Here is a 13678-nt window from a genome sequence, read left to right on the forward strand (position 1 = left end):
TGATTTAATACCAAACGCTAAGTACATAAACACAATTCCCGAAATGCGACCGTGCCAGGGGACGGCCCAGGGAAGGAATCTTTTCCCAATCAGGCCGCGGAGCAATCCGGCTCCCGGAGCGCTCTGTCACGGAGACGATTCCCACGGGCCTGTCGGGCGCCAACATCCTTCTCCAGGACCTAGGCCGAGGCGGGGTGTCCTTTAAGCTGTCGTGCCTGGACGAGATGTCTGAGTTCGCCAAGGGGCCTAGGGGAGAGCTAAAGGGCTCCGGGCGGAGACTTGGCCAGCGCGGTTTCCAAACACAACGGGTAGGCCGACAGATGAATGCCTTCATTTTTCCCGAGAAATTTCTGGGGGTTTTCATCTCGTCGGGTTTTTTTTTTCCTCCTAGTTTCCCTTCCCTGAAGGACAGCGATTCGACCTGATCTCGCTTTCGAACCCACCGCACATCGGGGTGGCTGGGTGAGTTGCAGTCAATCAATCAATCGTATTTATTGAGCACTTACTGGGTGCACAGCACTGTACTAAGCGCTTGGGAAGTCCAAGTTGGCAACATATAGAGACGGTCCCTACCCAACAGCGGCGTTTCCCAAATATCCCCTCAACGAGAGCCTGCCAGAGGGCCTGACTTCAACGCTTTGGGACTCAGGCTGGCAAATCTCTTAAGCAGTTTCATTCATTCATTCAATCGCATTTATTGAGCGCTTACTGTGTGCAGAGCACTGGACTAAGCGCTTGGGAAGTCCAAGTTGGCGACATCTAGAGACGGTCCCTACCCAACAACGAGCTCACAGTCTAGAAGGGGGAGACAGACAACAAAACCAAACATATTAACAAAATAAAATGAATAGAATAGATATGTACAAGTAAAATAGAGTAATAAATCCGTACAAACATATATACATATATCCAGGTGCTGTGGGGAAGGGAAGGAGGTAAGGCGGGGGGGATGGAGAGGGGGACGAGGGGGAGAGGAAGGAGTCGCCCCAGCAGGCCCCACGGGTGCTCGAACGGTCCTTTTGGGGGGCTTTAATAATAATAATAATAATAATAATGGCATTTATTAAGCACTTCCTATTCATTCAATCGTATTTGAGTGCTTACGGTGTGCAGAGCACTGTACGAAGTGCTTGGGAAGTACAAGCTGGCAACATATAGAGACGGTCCCTACCCAACAGTGGGCTCACATTCATTCATTCATTCAATCGTATTCATTGAGTGCTTACTGTGTGCAGAGCACTGTACTAAGCACTTGGGAAGTACAAGTTGGCAACATATAGAGATGGTCCCTACCCAACAGTGGGCTCACATTCATTCATTCAATCATATTTATTGAGAACTTACTGTGTGCACAGCACTGGACTAAGCGCTTGGGAAGTACAAGTTGGCAACGTACAGAGACGGTCCCTACCCAAGAGTGGGCTCACATTCATTCATTCAATCATAGTTATTGAGCGCTGACTGTGTGCAGAGCACTGTACTAAGCACTTGGGAAGTACAAGTTGGAGACCCAACAACGGGCTCGCTACTCAGGTACATCGCTCTCACCCCTGACAGCCCGGCCGGACAAGGCGTCAAGGGGCCGGGGGTGGCAAGAAGGGCATGGTTCCCAATTCATTCATTCATTCAACTGTATTTATTAAGTGCTGACTGTGTGCAGGGCACTGTACTAAGCGCTTGGGAAGTACAAGTTGGCAACATCTAGAGACCCAACAACAGGCTTGCTACTCGGCTATATTGCTCTCTCCCCTGACAGCCCGGCCGGACAAGGCATCAAGGGGCTGGGGGTAGAAAGAAGGGCATGGTTCCCAATTCATTCATTCATTCAATCGTATTTATTGAGCGCTTACTGTGTGCAGAGCACTGGACTAAGCGCTTGGGAAGTACAAGTTGGAGACTCAATAACGGGCTCACTACTTGGCTACATCGCTCTTGCCCCTGACAGCCCAGCCGGAGAAGGCGTCAAGGGGCCGGGGGTGGCAAGAAGGGCATGGTTCCCAATTCATTCATTCACTCACTGTATTTATTGAGCGCTGACTGTGTGCAGAGCACTGTACTAAGCGCTTGGGAAGCACAAGTTGGCAACATATAGAGACCCAACAACAGGCTCACTATTTGGCTACATCGCTCTTGCCCCTGACAGCCCGGCCAGACAAGGCGTCAAGGGGCCGGGGGTGGCAAGAAGGGCATGGTTCCAAATTCATTCATTCAATCGTATTTATTGAGCACTGACTGTGTGCAGAGCACTGTACTAAGCGCTTGGGAAGGACAAGCTGGCAACATCTAGAGACCCAACAACGGGCTCACTACTCGGCTACATTGCTCTTGCCCTTGACAGCCCGGCCGGACAAGGCGTCAAGGGGCCGGGGGGTGGCAAGAGGGACATGGTTCCCAATTCATTCATTCATTCATTCAATTGTATTTATTGAGCGCTGTGTGCAGAGCACTGTACTAAGCGCTTGGGAAGTACAAGTTGGCAACATCTAGAGACCCAACAACAGGCTTGCTACTCAGCTACATCACCCTCTCCCCTGACAGCCTGGCCGGACAAGGCGTCAAGGGGCCAGGGGTGGCAAGAGGGGCATGGTTCCCAATTCATTCATTCAATTGTATTTATTGAGCGCTGTGTGCAGAGCACTGTACTAAGCGCTTGGGAAGTACAAGTTGGCAACATCTAGAGACCCAACAACGGGCTTGCTACTTGGCTACATCGCTCTCTCCCCTGACAGCCCGGCCGGACAAGGCGTCAAGGGCCGGGGGTGGCAAGAGGGGCATGGTTCCCAATTCATTCATTCATTCAATCGTATTTATTGAGCGCTGTGTGCAGAGCACTGTGCTAAGCGCTGGGGGATGTACAAGCTGGCAACATCTAGAGACCCAGCAACGGGCTCCCAGTCTAGAATGGCAACCGGTGGGCAGGGGAGGGCGAGTTGGGGGGCGGCCCTGCAGCCCCCTCCGGCCCTTTCCCTCTTACCTTGGGGGGCGGCTTGGGCTCCCAAGCCCGGCCGGGCCTGCAGGGTGACTTGCAGCAGCTGCGGGAGGAGGAGGAGGAGGAGGAAGAAGGGGGCTCTTGGCCTGGGTGCCATGGTGCAGCAGGGCTGGGCTCTCTCTCCTCTGTCTCTGTCTGTCTCTGTGGGTCCTGTGCCCTGCCCGTCCCGTCGAGGCCGGTCCTGGAGGGGCAGCAGAAGGGGGGATGATGAAGGGGCCGGGCCGAGGAGGAGGAGGAGGAGAAACAGAAGAGGAGGGGACAGGGGGAGGGGGCGGAGCTGCTCAGTCAGGGCTATGTACTGAGCGCCGGGCTGGGGTCCCAAAACCCCCGGACCCTCCCTGAAAAAGGGGGAGCATCACCGAGGGCTTTCCCCGCCGAGATGGGGACCCCCTTCGCCCCCCCACCCCCAAAACGGGGGGCAGGGAGGACCACCCCTCCCGGGTTGGGGGGGCCGAAAGAGGGCGGCCGCCCCCTGCTTTGCACATAGTAAGCGCTTAACAGATGCCGTTATTATTATTATTATTATTAACAGAGGACATTGTTATTATTATTATTATTACTGGGACAACATGATCACCTTGTGTCCCCCCACCAGCGCTTAGAACGGTGCTTTGCAATAGTAAGCGCTTAACAAATGCCATTACTATTATTATTAACAGATGACATTATTATTATTATTATTATTAGGACAACGTGATCACCTCGTACCCCCCCCAGCGCTTAGAACAGTGCTTTGCACACAGTAAGCCCTCAACAGATGCCATTACTATTATTATTATTATTATTAGGACAACGTGATCACCTTGTATCCCCCCCAGGGCTTAGAACAGTGCTTTGCACATAGTAAGCGCTCAACAGATGCCATTATTATTATTATTATTACTGGGACAACGTGATCATCTTGTATCCCCCCAGTGCTTAGAACAGTGCTTGGCACATAGTAATCGCTTAACAAATGCCATTATTATTATTATTATTACTGGGACAACGTGATCACCTCGTATCCCCCCCCAGCGCTTAGAACAGTGCTTTGCACATAGTAAGCGCTCAACAGATGCCATTATTATTATTATTACTAGGACAACGTGATCACCTCGTATCCCCCCCAGTGCTTAGAACAGTGCTTGGCACATAGCGCTCAACAGATGCCGTTATTACTATTGGGACAACGTGATCACCTCGTATCCCCCCCCAGCGCTTAGAACAATGCTTTGCACATAGTAAGCGCTTAACAAATGCTATTAATTATTATTATTACTGGGACATCGTGATCACCTCGTATCCCCCCAGCGCTTAGAACAGTGCTTTGCACATAGTAAGCGTTTAACAGATGCCATTATTATTATTATTGGGACAACGTAATCACCTCGTATCCCCCCAGCGCTTAGAACAGTGCTTTGCATATAGTAAGCTCTTAGATATTATTATTATTATTATTATTACTGGGACATCGTGATCACCTTGTACCCCCCCCAGCGCTTAGAACAGTGCTTGGCACATAGTAAGCGCTTAACAGATGCCATTATTATTATTATTATTATTACTGGGACAACGTGATCACCTTGTAACCTCCCCAGGGTTTAGAACAGTGCTTTGCACATAGTAAGCGCTTAACAGATGCCATTATTATTATTATTATTATTATTATTACTGGGACATCGTGATCACCTTGCACTCCCCCCACCCCCAGCGCTTAGAACAGTGCTTCGTACATAGTAAGCGCTTAACAGATGCCACTATTATTATTATTATTACTGGGACAACGTGATCACCTTGTAACCTCCCCAGGGCTTAGAACAGTGCTTTGCACATAGTAAGCGCTTAAACAGATGCCATTATTATTATTATTACTGGGACATCGTGATCACCTCGTATCCTCCCAGCGCTTAGAACAGTGCTTAGCACATAGTAAGCGCTTAACAGATGCCATTATTATTATTACTGGGACAACGTGATCACCTTGTAACCTCCCCAGGGCTTAGAACAGTGCTTTGCACATAGTAAGCGCTTAACAGATGCCATTATTATTAGTATTACTGGGACATCGTGATCAGCTTGTATCCCCCCCCCAGCGCTTAGAACAGTGCTTGGCACATAGTAAGCGCTTAAGATCACCTTGTATCCCCCCCAGCGCTTAGAACAGTGCTTGGCACTTAGTAAGCGCTTAACAAATGCCATCATTATTACTATTATTATTATTACTATTAAAAATAATAATAATGGTATTTGTTAAGTGCTTACTATGTGCCAAGCACTTTTAATAATAATAATAATGATGATGGTATTTGTTAAGCACTTACTATGTGACTTGTACTTCCCAAGCGCTAAGTACAGTGCTCTGAACACAGTAAGCGCTCAATAAATGCAATTGAATGAATGAATTACTGGGGTTTGTTTGCAACGGGACGCGCACGTGTTCACCCGTTGTGGGCAGGGATTTTCTCCATTTGCTGCTGAATGCTGCTTTCCCAAGCGCTTAGTACAGTGCTCTGCCCACAGTAAACGCTTAGTACAGACGACTGAATGAAGCCACAACTCCAATATCTTCTTTGACTTCGACGAGCAGTAAGCAACCCCGGAATCCCTCCCCCCTTTCCTGCTCCGGACATTCATTCAATCCACTTTACTGAGCGCTAACTGTGTGCGAAGCGCTTGGGAGAAGACACTAGAACAAGCAGACTAGCATGCCACTTCCTCTCGGCTCCCCTGTCCTTCCCCTCTTTGTAAACTCTGCGGAATAATAACAACAATAATAATAATCCCCCTCCTCCCCCTCTCCATTCCCCCCCCCACCCCGCCTTACCTCCTTCCCTTCCCCACAGCACCTGTATATATGTTTTTACGGATTTATTACTCTATTTATTTTACTTGTGCATATTCTATTTATTTTATTTTGTTAATATGTTTTGTTCTGTCTCCCCCTTCTATAATAATAATAATAATGATGGCACTTATTAAGTGCATACTATGTGCAAAGCACTGTTCGAAGCACTGGGGAGGTTACCAGGTGATCAGGTTGTCCCACGGGGGGCTCACAGTCTTCATCCCCATTTTCCAGATGAGGTGACTGAGGCCCAGAGAAGTGAAGTGACTTGCCCAAAGTCACCCAGCTGACAATTGGCAGAGCCGGGATTTGAACCCATGACCTCTGACTCCCAAGCCCGGGCACTTTTCCACTGAGCCACGCTGCTTCTCTAGACTGTGAGCCCACTGTTGGGCAGGGACCGTCTCTATACGTTGCCAACTTGTACTTCCCAAGCGCTTAGTCCAGTGCTCTGCACACAGTAAGCGCTCAATAAATACGATTGAATGAATGAATGAATAGGAGGCCTTCCCAGACTGAGCCCCCTTCTTCCTCTCCCCCTCACCTTACCTCCTTCCCCTCCCCACAGCACCTGTATATATGTATAAATGTTTGTACGTATTTATTACTCTATTTATTACATTTGTACATATTTATCTATTTATTTTATTTTGTTAATATGTTTGGTTTTGTGGTCTGTCTCCCCCTTCTAGACTGTGAGCCCGCTGTTGGGTAGGGACCGTCTCTAGATGTTGCCAACTTGGACTTCCCAAGCGCTTAGTACAGTGCTCTGCACACAGTAAGCGCTCAATAAATACGATTGCATGAATGAATAATAATGGTACTTGTTAAGCGCTTACTATGTGCCAAGCACTGTTCTAAGCGCTGGGAGGGAGACAAGGTGATCAGATTGTCCCCCGTGGGGCTCACAGTCTTCATCCGAGAAGCAGTGTGGCTCAGTGGAAAGAGCCCGGGCTTTGGAGTCAGAGGTTATGGGTTCAAATCCTGGCTCCGCCACTTGTCAGCTGTGTGACCTTGGGCAAGTCACTTCACTTCTCTGGGCCTCAGTTCCCTCATCTGGAAAATGGGGATTAAGACTGTGAGCCCCCCGTGGGACAATCTGATCACCTTGTAACCTCCCCAGCGCTTAGAACAATGCCTTGCACATAGTAAGCACTTAATAAATGATATCATTATTATTATTATTATTATCCCCATTTTCCAGAGGAGGGAACTGAGGCCCAGAGAAGTGAAGTGCCTTGCCCAAAGTCACACAGCAGACAAGTGGCAGAAAGGGGATTAGAACCCACGACCTCTGACTCCCAAGCCCGGGCTCTTTCCACTGAGTCACGCCGCTTCTCACTTGTGGAAGCGGCCTGGCTTAATGGAAGAGCCGGGGCTTGGGAGTCAGAGGACGTGGGTTCTAATCCTGCCTCTGAAGCTCATCTGCTGTGTGACCTTGGGCAAGCCGCTTTACTCCTCTGGGCCTCGGTGACCTCATCTGTAAAAAGGGGATGAAGACTGTGAGCCCCACGTGGGACAACCTGATTACCTTGTATCTCCCCTAGCGCTTAGAACAGTTCGTGGCACATAGTAAGCGCTTAAATACCAGAATTATTATTATTATTATTATTATTAATCCCCTGAGTGTGAAGCACCGTAGTACACCCTGGGAAAAGGCAAAAGAAACAAGATGCATGCTCCCTGCCCTCAAGGAGCTTTACTTGTCAGCTGTGTGACTTTGGGTGAGTCACTTCACTTCTCTGAGCCTCAGTTACACCATCTGTAAAATGGGGGTTAAGTCTGTGAGCCCCCCGTGGGACAGGGCAGTGTCCAGCATGATTAGCTTGTATCTACCCCAGCACATAGAACAGTGCTTTGGCACTAAGTGCTTAACAAATACCACAATTATTATTATTATTATCATTATTATGAGAAGCAGCGTGGCTTAGTGGAAAGAGACCTTGGGAGGGGATGAAGACTGTGAGCCCCACGTGGGACAACCTGATTACCTTGTATCTCCCCTAGCGCTTAGAACAGTGTGTGGCACATAGTAAGCACTTAAATACCAGAATTATTATTATTATTATTAATCTCCTGAGTGTGAAGCACTGTAGTACACCCTGGGAAAAGGCAAAAGAAACAAGATGCATGCTCCCGGCCCTCAAGGAGCTTTGCTTGTCAGCTGTGTGACTTTGGGCGAGTCACTTCACTTCTCTGGGCCTCAGTTCCCGCATCTGTAAAATGGGGATTAAGTCTGTGAGCCCGACATGGGACAGGGCAGTGTCCAGCCTGATTAGCTTGTATCTACCCCAGCACATACAACAGTGCTTTGGCACAAAATGCTTAAATACCACAATTATTATTATTATTATCATTATTATGAGAAGCAGTGTGGCTAGAACAGTGCAGTGCACATAGTAAGCGCTTAATAAATGCCATCATTATCATTATTACTAGTGGAAAGAGGCCTTGGGAGGGGATGAAGAGGGGATGAAGACTGTGAGCCCCACGTGGGACAACCTGATTACCTTGTATCTCCCTTAGCACAGACTGTGAGCCCACTGTTGGCTAGGGACCGTCTCTATACGTTGCCAACTTGGACTTCCCAAGCGCTTAATACAGTGCTCCGCACACAGTGGCGGAGCCCGCATTTGAACCCATGACCTATGACTCCGAAGCTCTCTTTCCACAGAGCCACTGCTGCTTCCTAATGATCATCATCAATGGTGTTCATCGAGGGCTTACTCTAGGCAGAGCACTGTACTAAGTGCCTGGGAGGGTTCAAGACAACTGAGCTGACAGACACGTTCCCTGCCCATAGCAAGCTTACAGCCTAGAGGGGGAGACAGCCATTTGTATAAATAAATAATTGAATATTTAATTTAAAGATACTTACGTAAGTGCTGGGGGGGTTGAAGGTGAGATGACTATCAAATACCCAAAGGTCCTAGGGCGTAGATGACGAGATCCAAAGCTGCCTTTCTCACCTCGTTGATTTCTTACTCCAATCCCTGGCTTGGTTCCTCCAACGCCAACTTTCCCACTGTAACTCAATCCCATCACCAATTCCTTGCCCAAGTCCTGCCTCTGGCTTGGAATCCCCTCTCCCTTCATATCCAACGGACAGCCACCCTCCGGGCCTTCAAAGTCTTATAAAATCACATCTCTGTCTTCTAAAATCACATCTCCGTCTTATAAAATCGCCTCTCCGAGAAGCCTTCCCCCACTAAAAGCCCTGCTTTTCCCACTCCCCTTTGCCTTTTAGATTAATTAACTGCTTGAAGCTGTAGGCGTTAAGCACCTGATTCTCATCCGGCCCACAGCCCATAATTAGATATTCACGGTTGATTGTAAATGTCAGTCACCTGGAGGTCAGGCCATCTATAGATCTACCACCTCTGTGGCATTGTACTGTCCAAACCACTGCTACAATTAATTCAATCGTATTTATTGAGCGCTTACTGTGTGCAGAGCACTGTACTAAGCGCTTGGGAGTACAATGTTCTGCACACAGTAAGTCCTCAAAAAATACCACTGATTAATAATAATAATGGTATTTGTTCAGCGCTAACTATGCGCAAAGCACTGTTCTAAGCGCTGGGGAGGTTACGAGTTGATTAGGCTGGCCCACGGGGGGCTCACAGCCTTAATCCCCATTTTATAATAATAATAATAATAATGAGAGCATTTATTAAGCGCTCACTATGTACAAAGCACTATTCTAAGCTCTGTGGAGGTTACAAGTTTATTAGGCTGTCCCACGGGGGGCTCACAGTCTTAATCCCCATTTTATAGTAATAATAATAATGATAGCATTTATTAAGCGCTTACTATGTGCAAAGTACTGTTCTAAGCGCTGGGGAGGTTACGAGTTGATTAGGCTGGCCCACGGGGGGCTCACAGCCTCAATCCCCATTTAATAATAATAATAATAATAATAATAATAATGAGAGCATTTATTAAGCGCTTACTATGTGCAAAGCACTGTTCTAAGCCCAGGGGAGGTTACGAGTTGATTAGACTGTCCCACGGGGGCCTCACAGCCTCAATCCCCATTTTATAATAATAATAATAATAATAATAATGAGAGCATTTATTAAGCGCTATGTGCAAAGCACTGTTCTAAGCGCTGGGGAGGTTACGAGTTGATTAGGCTGGCCCACGGGGGGCTCACAGCCTCAATCCCCATTTTATAATAATAATACTAATAATGAGAGCATTTATTTAGCGCTTACTATGTGCAAAGTACCGTTCTAAGCGCTGGGGAGGTTACGAGTTGATTAGGCTGTCCCACGGGGGGCTCACAGTCTTAATCCCCATTTTATAATAATAATAATAATAGCATTTATTAAGCGCTTACTATGTGCAAAGCACTGTTCTAAGCGCTGGGGAGGTTACGAGTTGATTAGACTGTCCCACGGGGGGCTCACAGTCTTAATCCCCATTTTATAATAATAATAATAATAATGAGAGCATTTATTAAGCGCTTACTATGTGCAAAGCACTGTTCTAAGCTCTGGGGAGGTTACAAGTTGATTAGACTGTCCCACGGGGGGCTCACAGTCTTAATCCCCATTTTATAATAATAATAATAATAATAGCATTTATTAAGTGCTTACTATGTACAAAGCACTGTTCTAAGCGCCGGGGAGGTTACAAGGTGATCAGGTTGTCCCACGGGGAGCTCACAGCCTTAATCCCCATTTTATAATAATAATAATGATAGCATTTATTAAGCGCTTACTATGTGCAAAGCACTGTTCTAAGCGCTGGGGAGGTCACAAGGTGATCAGGTTGTCCCGCGGGGGGCTCACAGTCTTAATCCCCATTTTATAATAACAATAATAATAATAGCATTTATTAAACGCTAACTATGTACAAAGCACTGTTCTAAGCGCCAGGGAGGTTGCAAGTTGATTAGACTGTCCCACGGGGGCTCACAGTCTTAATCCCCATTTTATAATAATAATGATACCATTTATTAAGTGCTTACTATGTGCCAAGCACTGTTCTAAGCGACGGGGAGGTTACAAGGTGATCAGGTTGTCCCACAGGGGGCTCACAGTCTTAATCCCCATTTTATAATAATAATAATAATAATAGCATTCATTAAGCGCTTACTATGTGCAAAGCACTGTTCTAAGCGCCGGGGAGGTCACAAGGTGATCAGGTTGTTCCACGGGGGGAGGGGGGGCTCACAGTCTTAATCCCCTTTTTTATAATAATAATAACGGCATTTATTAAGGGTTTACAATGTGCAAAGCACTGTTCTTAGCGCTGGGGAGGTTACAAAGTGATCAGGTTGTCCCACGGAGGGCTCACAGTCTTAATCCCCATTTTATAATAATAATAATGATAGCATTAAGCACTTACTATGTGCCAAGCACTGTTCTAAGCGCTGGGGAGGTTACAAGGTATTCAGGTTGTCCCACGGGGGGCTCACAGTCTTCATCCCCATTTTACAGATGAGGTAACTGAGGTGCAGAGAAGTTGTGACAATAATAATGATGGCATTTGTTAAACCCAAAGTCACACAGCTGACAAGGGGCGGAGTCGGGATTTGAACCCATGACCTCTGACTCCAAAGGCCGGGCTCTTTCCGCTGAGCCACGCTGCTTCCCCTAATAGTAATGGCCTTTATTAGGGCTTACTATGTGCAAAACGCTGTTCTAAGCGCTGGGAGGTATACAAGGTGATCAGGTTGCCCCACGGGGGGCTCACAGTCTTAATCCTCATTTTCCAGATGAGGGAACTGAGGCCCAGAAAAGTGAAGTGACTTGCCCAAAGTCACAAAACTGACAAGTGGCGGAGGCGGGATTTGAACCCATGGCCTCTGACTCCAAAGCCTGGGCTCTTTCCACTGAGCCATGCTGTTTTGCTGCTTCCCTTTATTCCTTCCCCCTCCCAGCCCCACAGCACCAATGAACATATGTGGAAAGAGCCCGGGCTTTGGAGTCAGAGGTCATGGGTTCAAATCCCAGCTCCACCAATTGTCAGCTGTGCAACTTTGGGCAAGTCACTTCACTTCTCTGGGCCTCAGTTCCCTCATCTGTAAAATGGGGATGAAGCCTGTGAGCCCCCGTGGGACAACCTGATCACCTTGTAACCTCCCCAGCGCTTAGAACAGTGCTTTGCACATAGTAAGCGCTTAATAAATGCCATTATTATTAGGGGAAGCAGCGTGGCTCAGTGGAAAGAGCCCAGGCTTTGGAGTCAGAGGCCATGGGTTCAAAACTCGGCTCCGCCAATTGTCAGCTGTGTGACCTTGGGCAAGTCACTTCACTTCTCTGTGCCTCAGTTCCCTCATCTGTAAAATGGGGATGAAGCCTGTGAGCCCCCATGGGACAACCTGATCACCTTGTAACCTCCCCAGCGCTTAGAACAGTGCTTTGCACGTAGTAAGCGCTTAATAAATGCCATTATTATTAATAATAATTTTATTTATTGATATTAATGCCTGTCTCCCCCACTAGACTGTAAGCTCATTGAGGATAGGGAATGGGTCTGTTATAGTGTACTCTCCCAAGCGCTTAGTACAGTGCTCTGCACAAATTACAACTTTCTCCTAGACTGTGAGCCCACATTCATTCATTCATTCAATCGTATTTATTGAGTGCTTACTGTGTGCAGAGCACTGTACTAGGCGCCTGGGAAGTAAAAGTTGGCAACATATAGAAATCGACAGAATTACAGCTCTATACACATTCATTCATTCATTCATTCAAGGCATCATTCATTCAACCGCATTTATTGAGCGCTTATTGTGTGCAGAGCACTGTACTAGGCGCCTGGGAAGTACAAGTTGGCAACATATAGAAATCGACAGAATTATAGCTCTATACACATTCATGCATTCGTTCAACCGCATTTATTGAGCGCTTACTGTGTGCAGAGCACTGTACTACTTGTACTTCCCAAGCGCCTAGTACAGTGCTCTGCACACAGTACGTGCTCAATAAATACGATTGAATGAATGTACTAAGCGCTTGGGAAGTCCAAGTCGGCACCATATAGAGACGGTCCCCTCACGAATGCATAGAATAATAAAAATGTACAAATTACACCAGTGCTGTGGGGAGGGGAAGGGGGTAGGGGTGATGGGGGGGAGGAACAGTGCTTTGCACATAGTAAGCGCTTAATAAATGCCACGATGATGATGATGATTGAGTCTGGGAAGGCCTCCTGGAGGAGGTGAATACGACTGAATGACTAAGAGGGGCAGCCTCTGGTTTCTGCCCGCCTTCTCCCACCGCCCCCCAAAGTGGCCCTTGGCTGCCACTAATTAATTGTCTTCCTGATACCAAAAGGCCCTCATTTTTGAGTATCAGGGAAAAGGGTTAATCGTAAGTGAATGATTTATTTACCACGATGAAGGAAGGCATGGGCGTGATGTCTTCAATCAATCAATCAATCAATCAATCAATCGCATTTATTGAGCGCTTACTATGTGCAGAGCACTGTACTAAGCGCTTGGGAAGTACAAATTGGCAACATATAGAGACAGTCCCTACCCAACAGTGGGCTCACAGTCTAAAATGTCTTTAGATCAAAGACATTATGGAGATATTTTTCTTTCCCGGCTGGACACCTAAATGAAAGGCCAGGGAAACGCCAAAGGAAACGTTTACCATTCCCCCTCTTCAAATGCTCTAGGCGCCTAGGCAGCCCAAGAAAATCCTTTGGTTTTGTTCCGTCCCAGCGGGGGCTTTGATCGTCGCTCCTTGAAGGCAGGAGTGACTTCTACGACTTCTCGGGCGCTCTCCCGGGGATTTAATACAGCAGATCAATCAAATGCCTCTTATAGGGAGACGTGCCGTTCGTTCTTTGAAAAAGTGGCTAGTTGATCCATCGGTCAACGCTATTAGCTCACGGGAAAAGCACAG

General features: G+C 47.4%; 1 protein-coding gene across 1 annotated transcript in view; it reads right to left on the reverse strand.

Moving 5' to 3' along the window:
• THBS4 (thrombospondin 4) overlaps nt 1–13678 on the reverse strand; it is an 86322-nt gene that overhangs the window by 56673 nt on the left and 15971 nt on the right. Inside the window, exon 2 of the mRNA XM_038765911.1 lies at nt 2975–3170. Within this exon, the coding sequence (XP_038621839.1) occupies nt 2975–3170 (196 nt within the window). The remainder of the gene's footprint in view (nt 1–2974; nt 3171–13678) is intronic.

The sequence above is a fragment of the Tachyglossus aculeatus genome, chromosome 23 (assembly GCF_015852505.1).
Source record: "Tachyglossus aculeatus isolate mTacAcu1 chromosome 23, mTacAcu1.pri, whole genome shotgun sequence".
Taxonomy (NCBI): domain Eukaryota; kingdom Metazoa; phylum Chordata; class Mammalia; order Monotremata; family Tachyglossidae; genus Tachyglossus; species Tachyglossus aculeatus.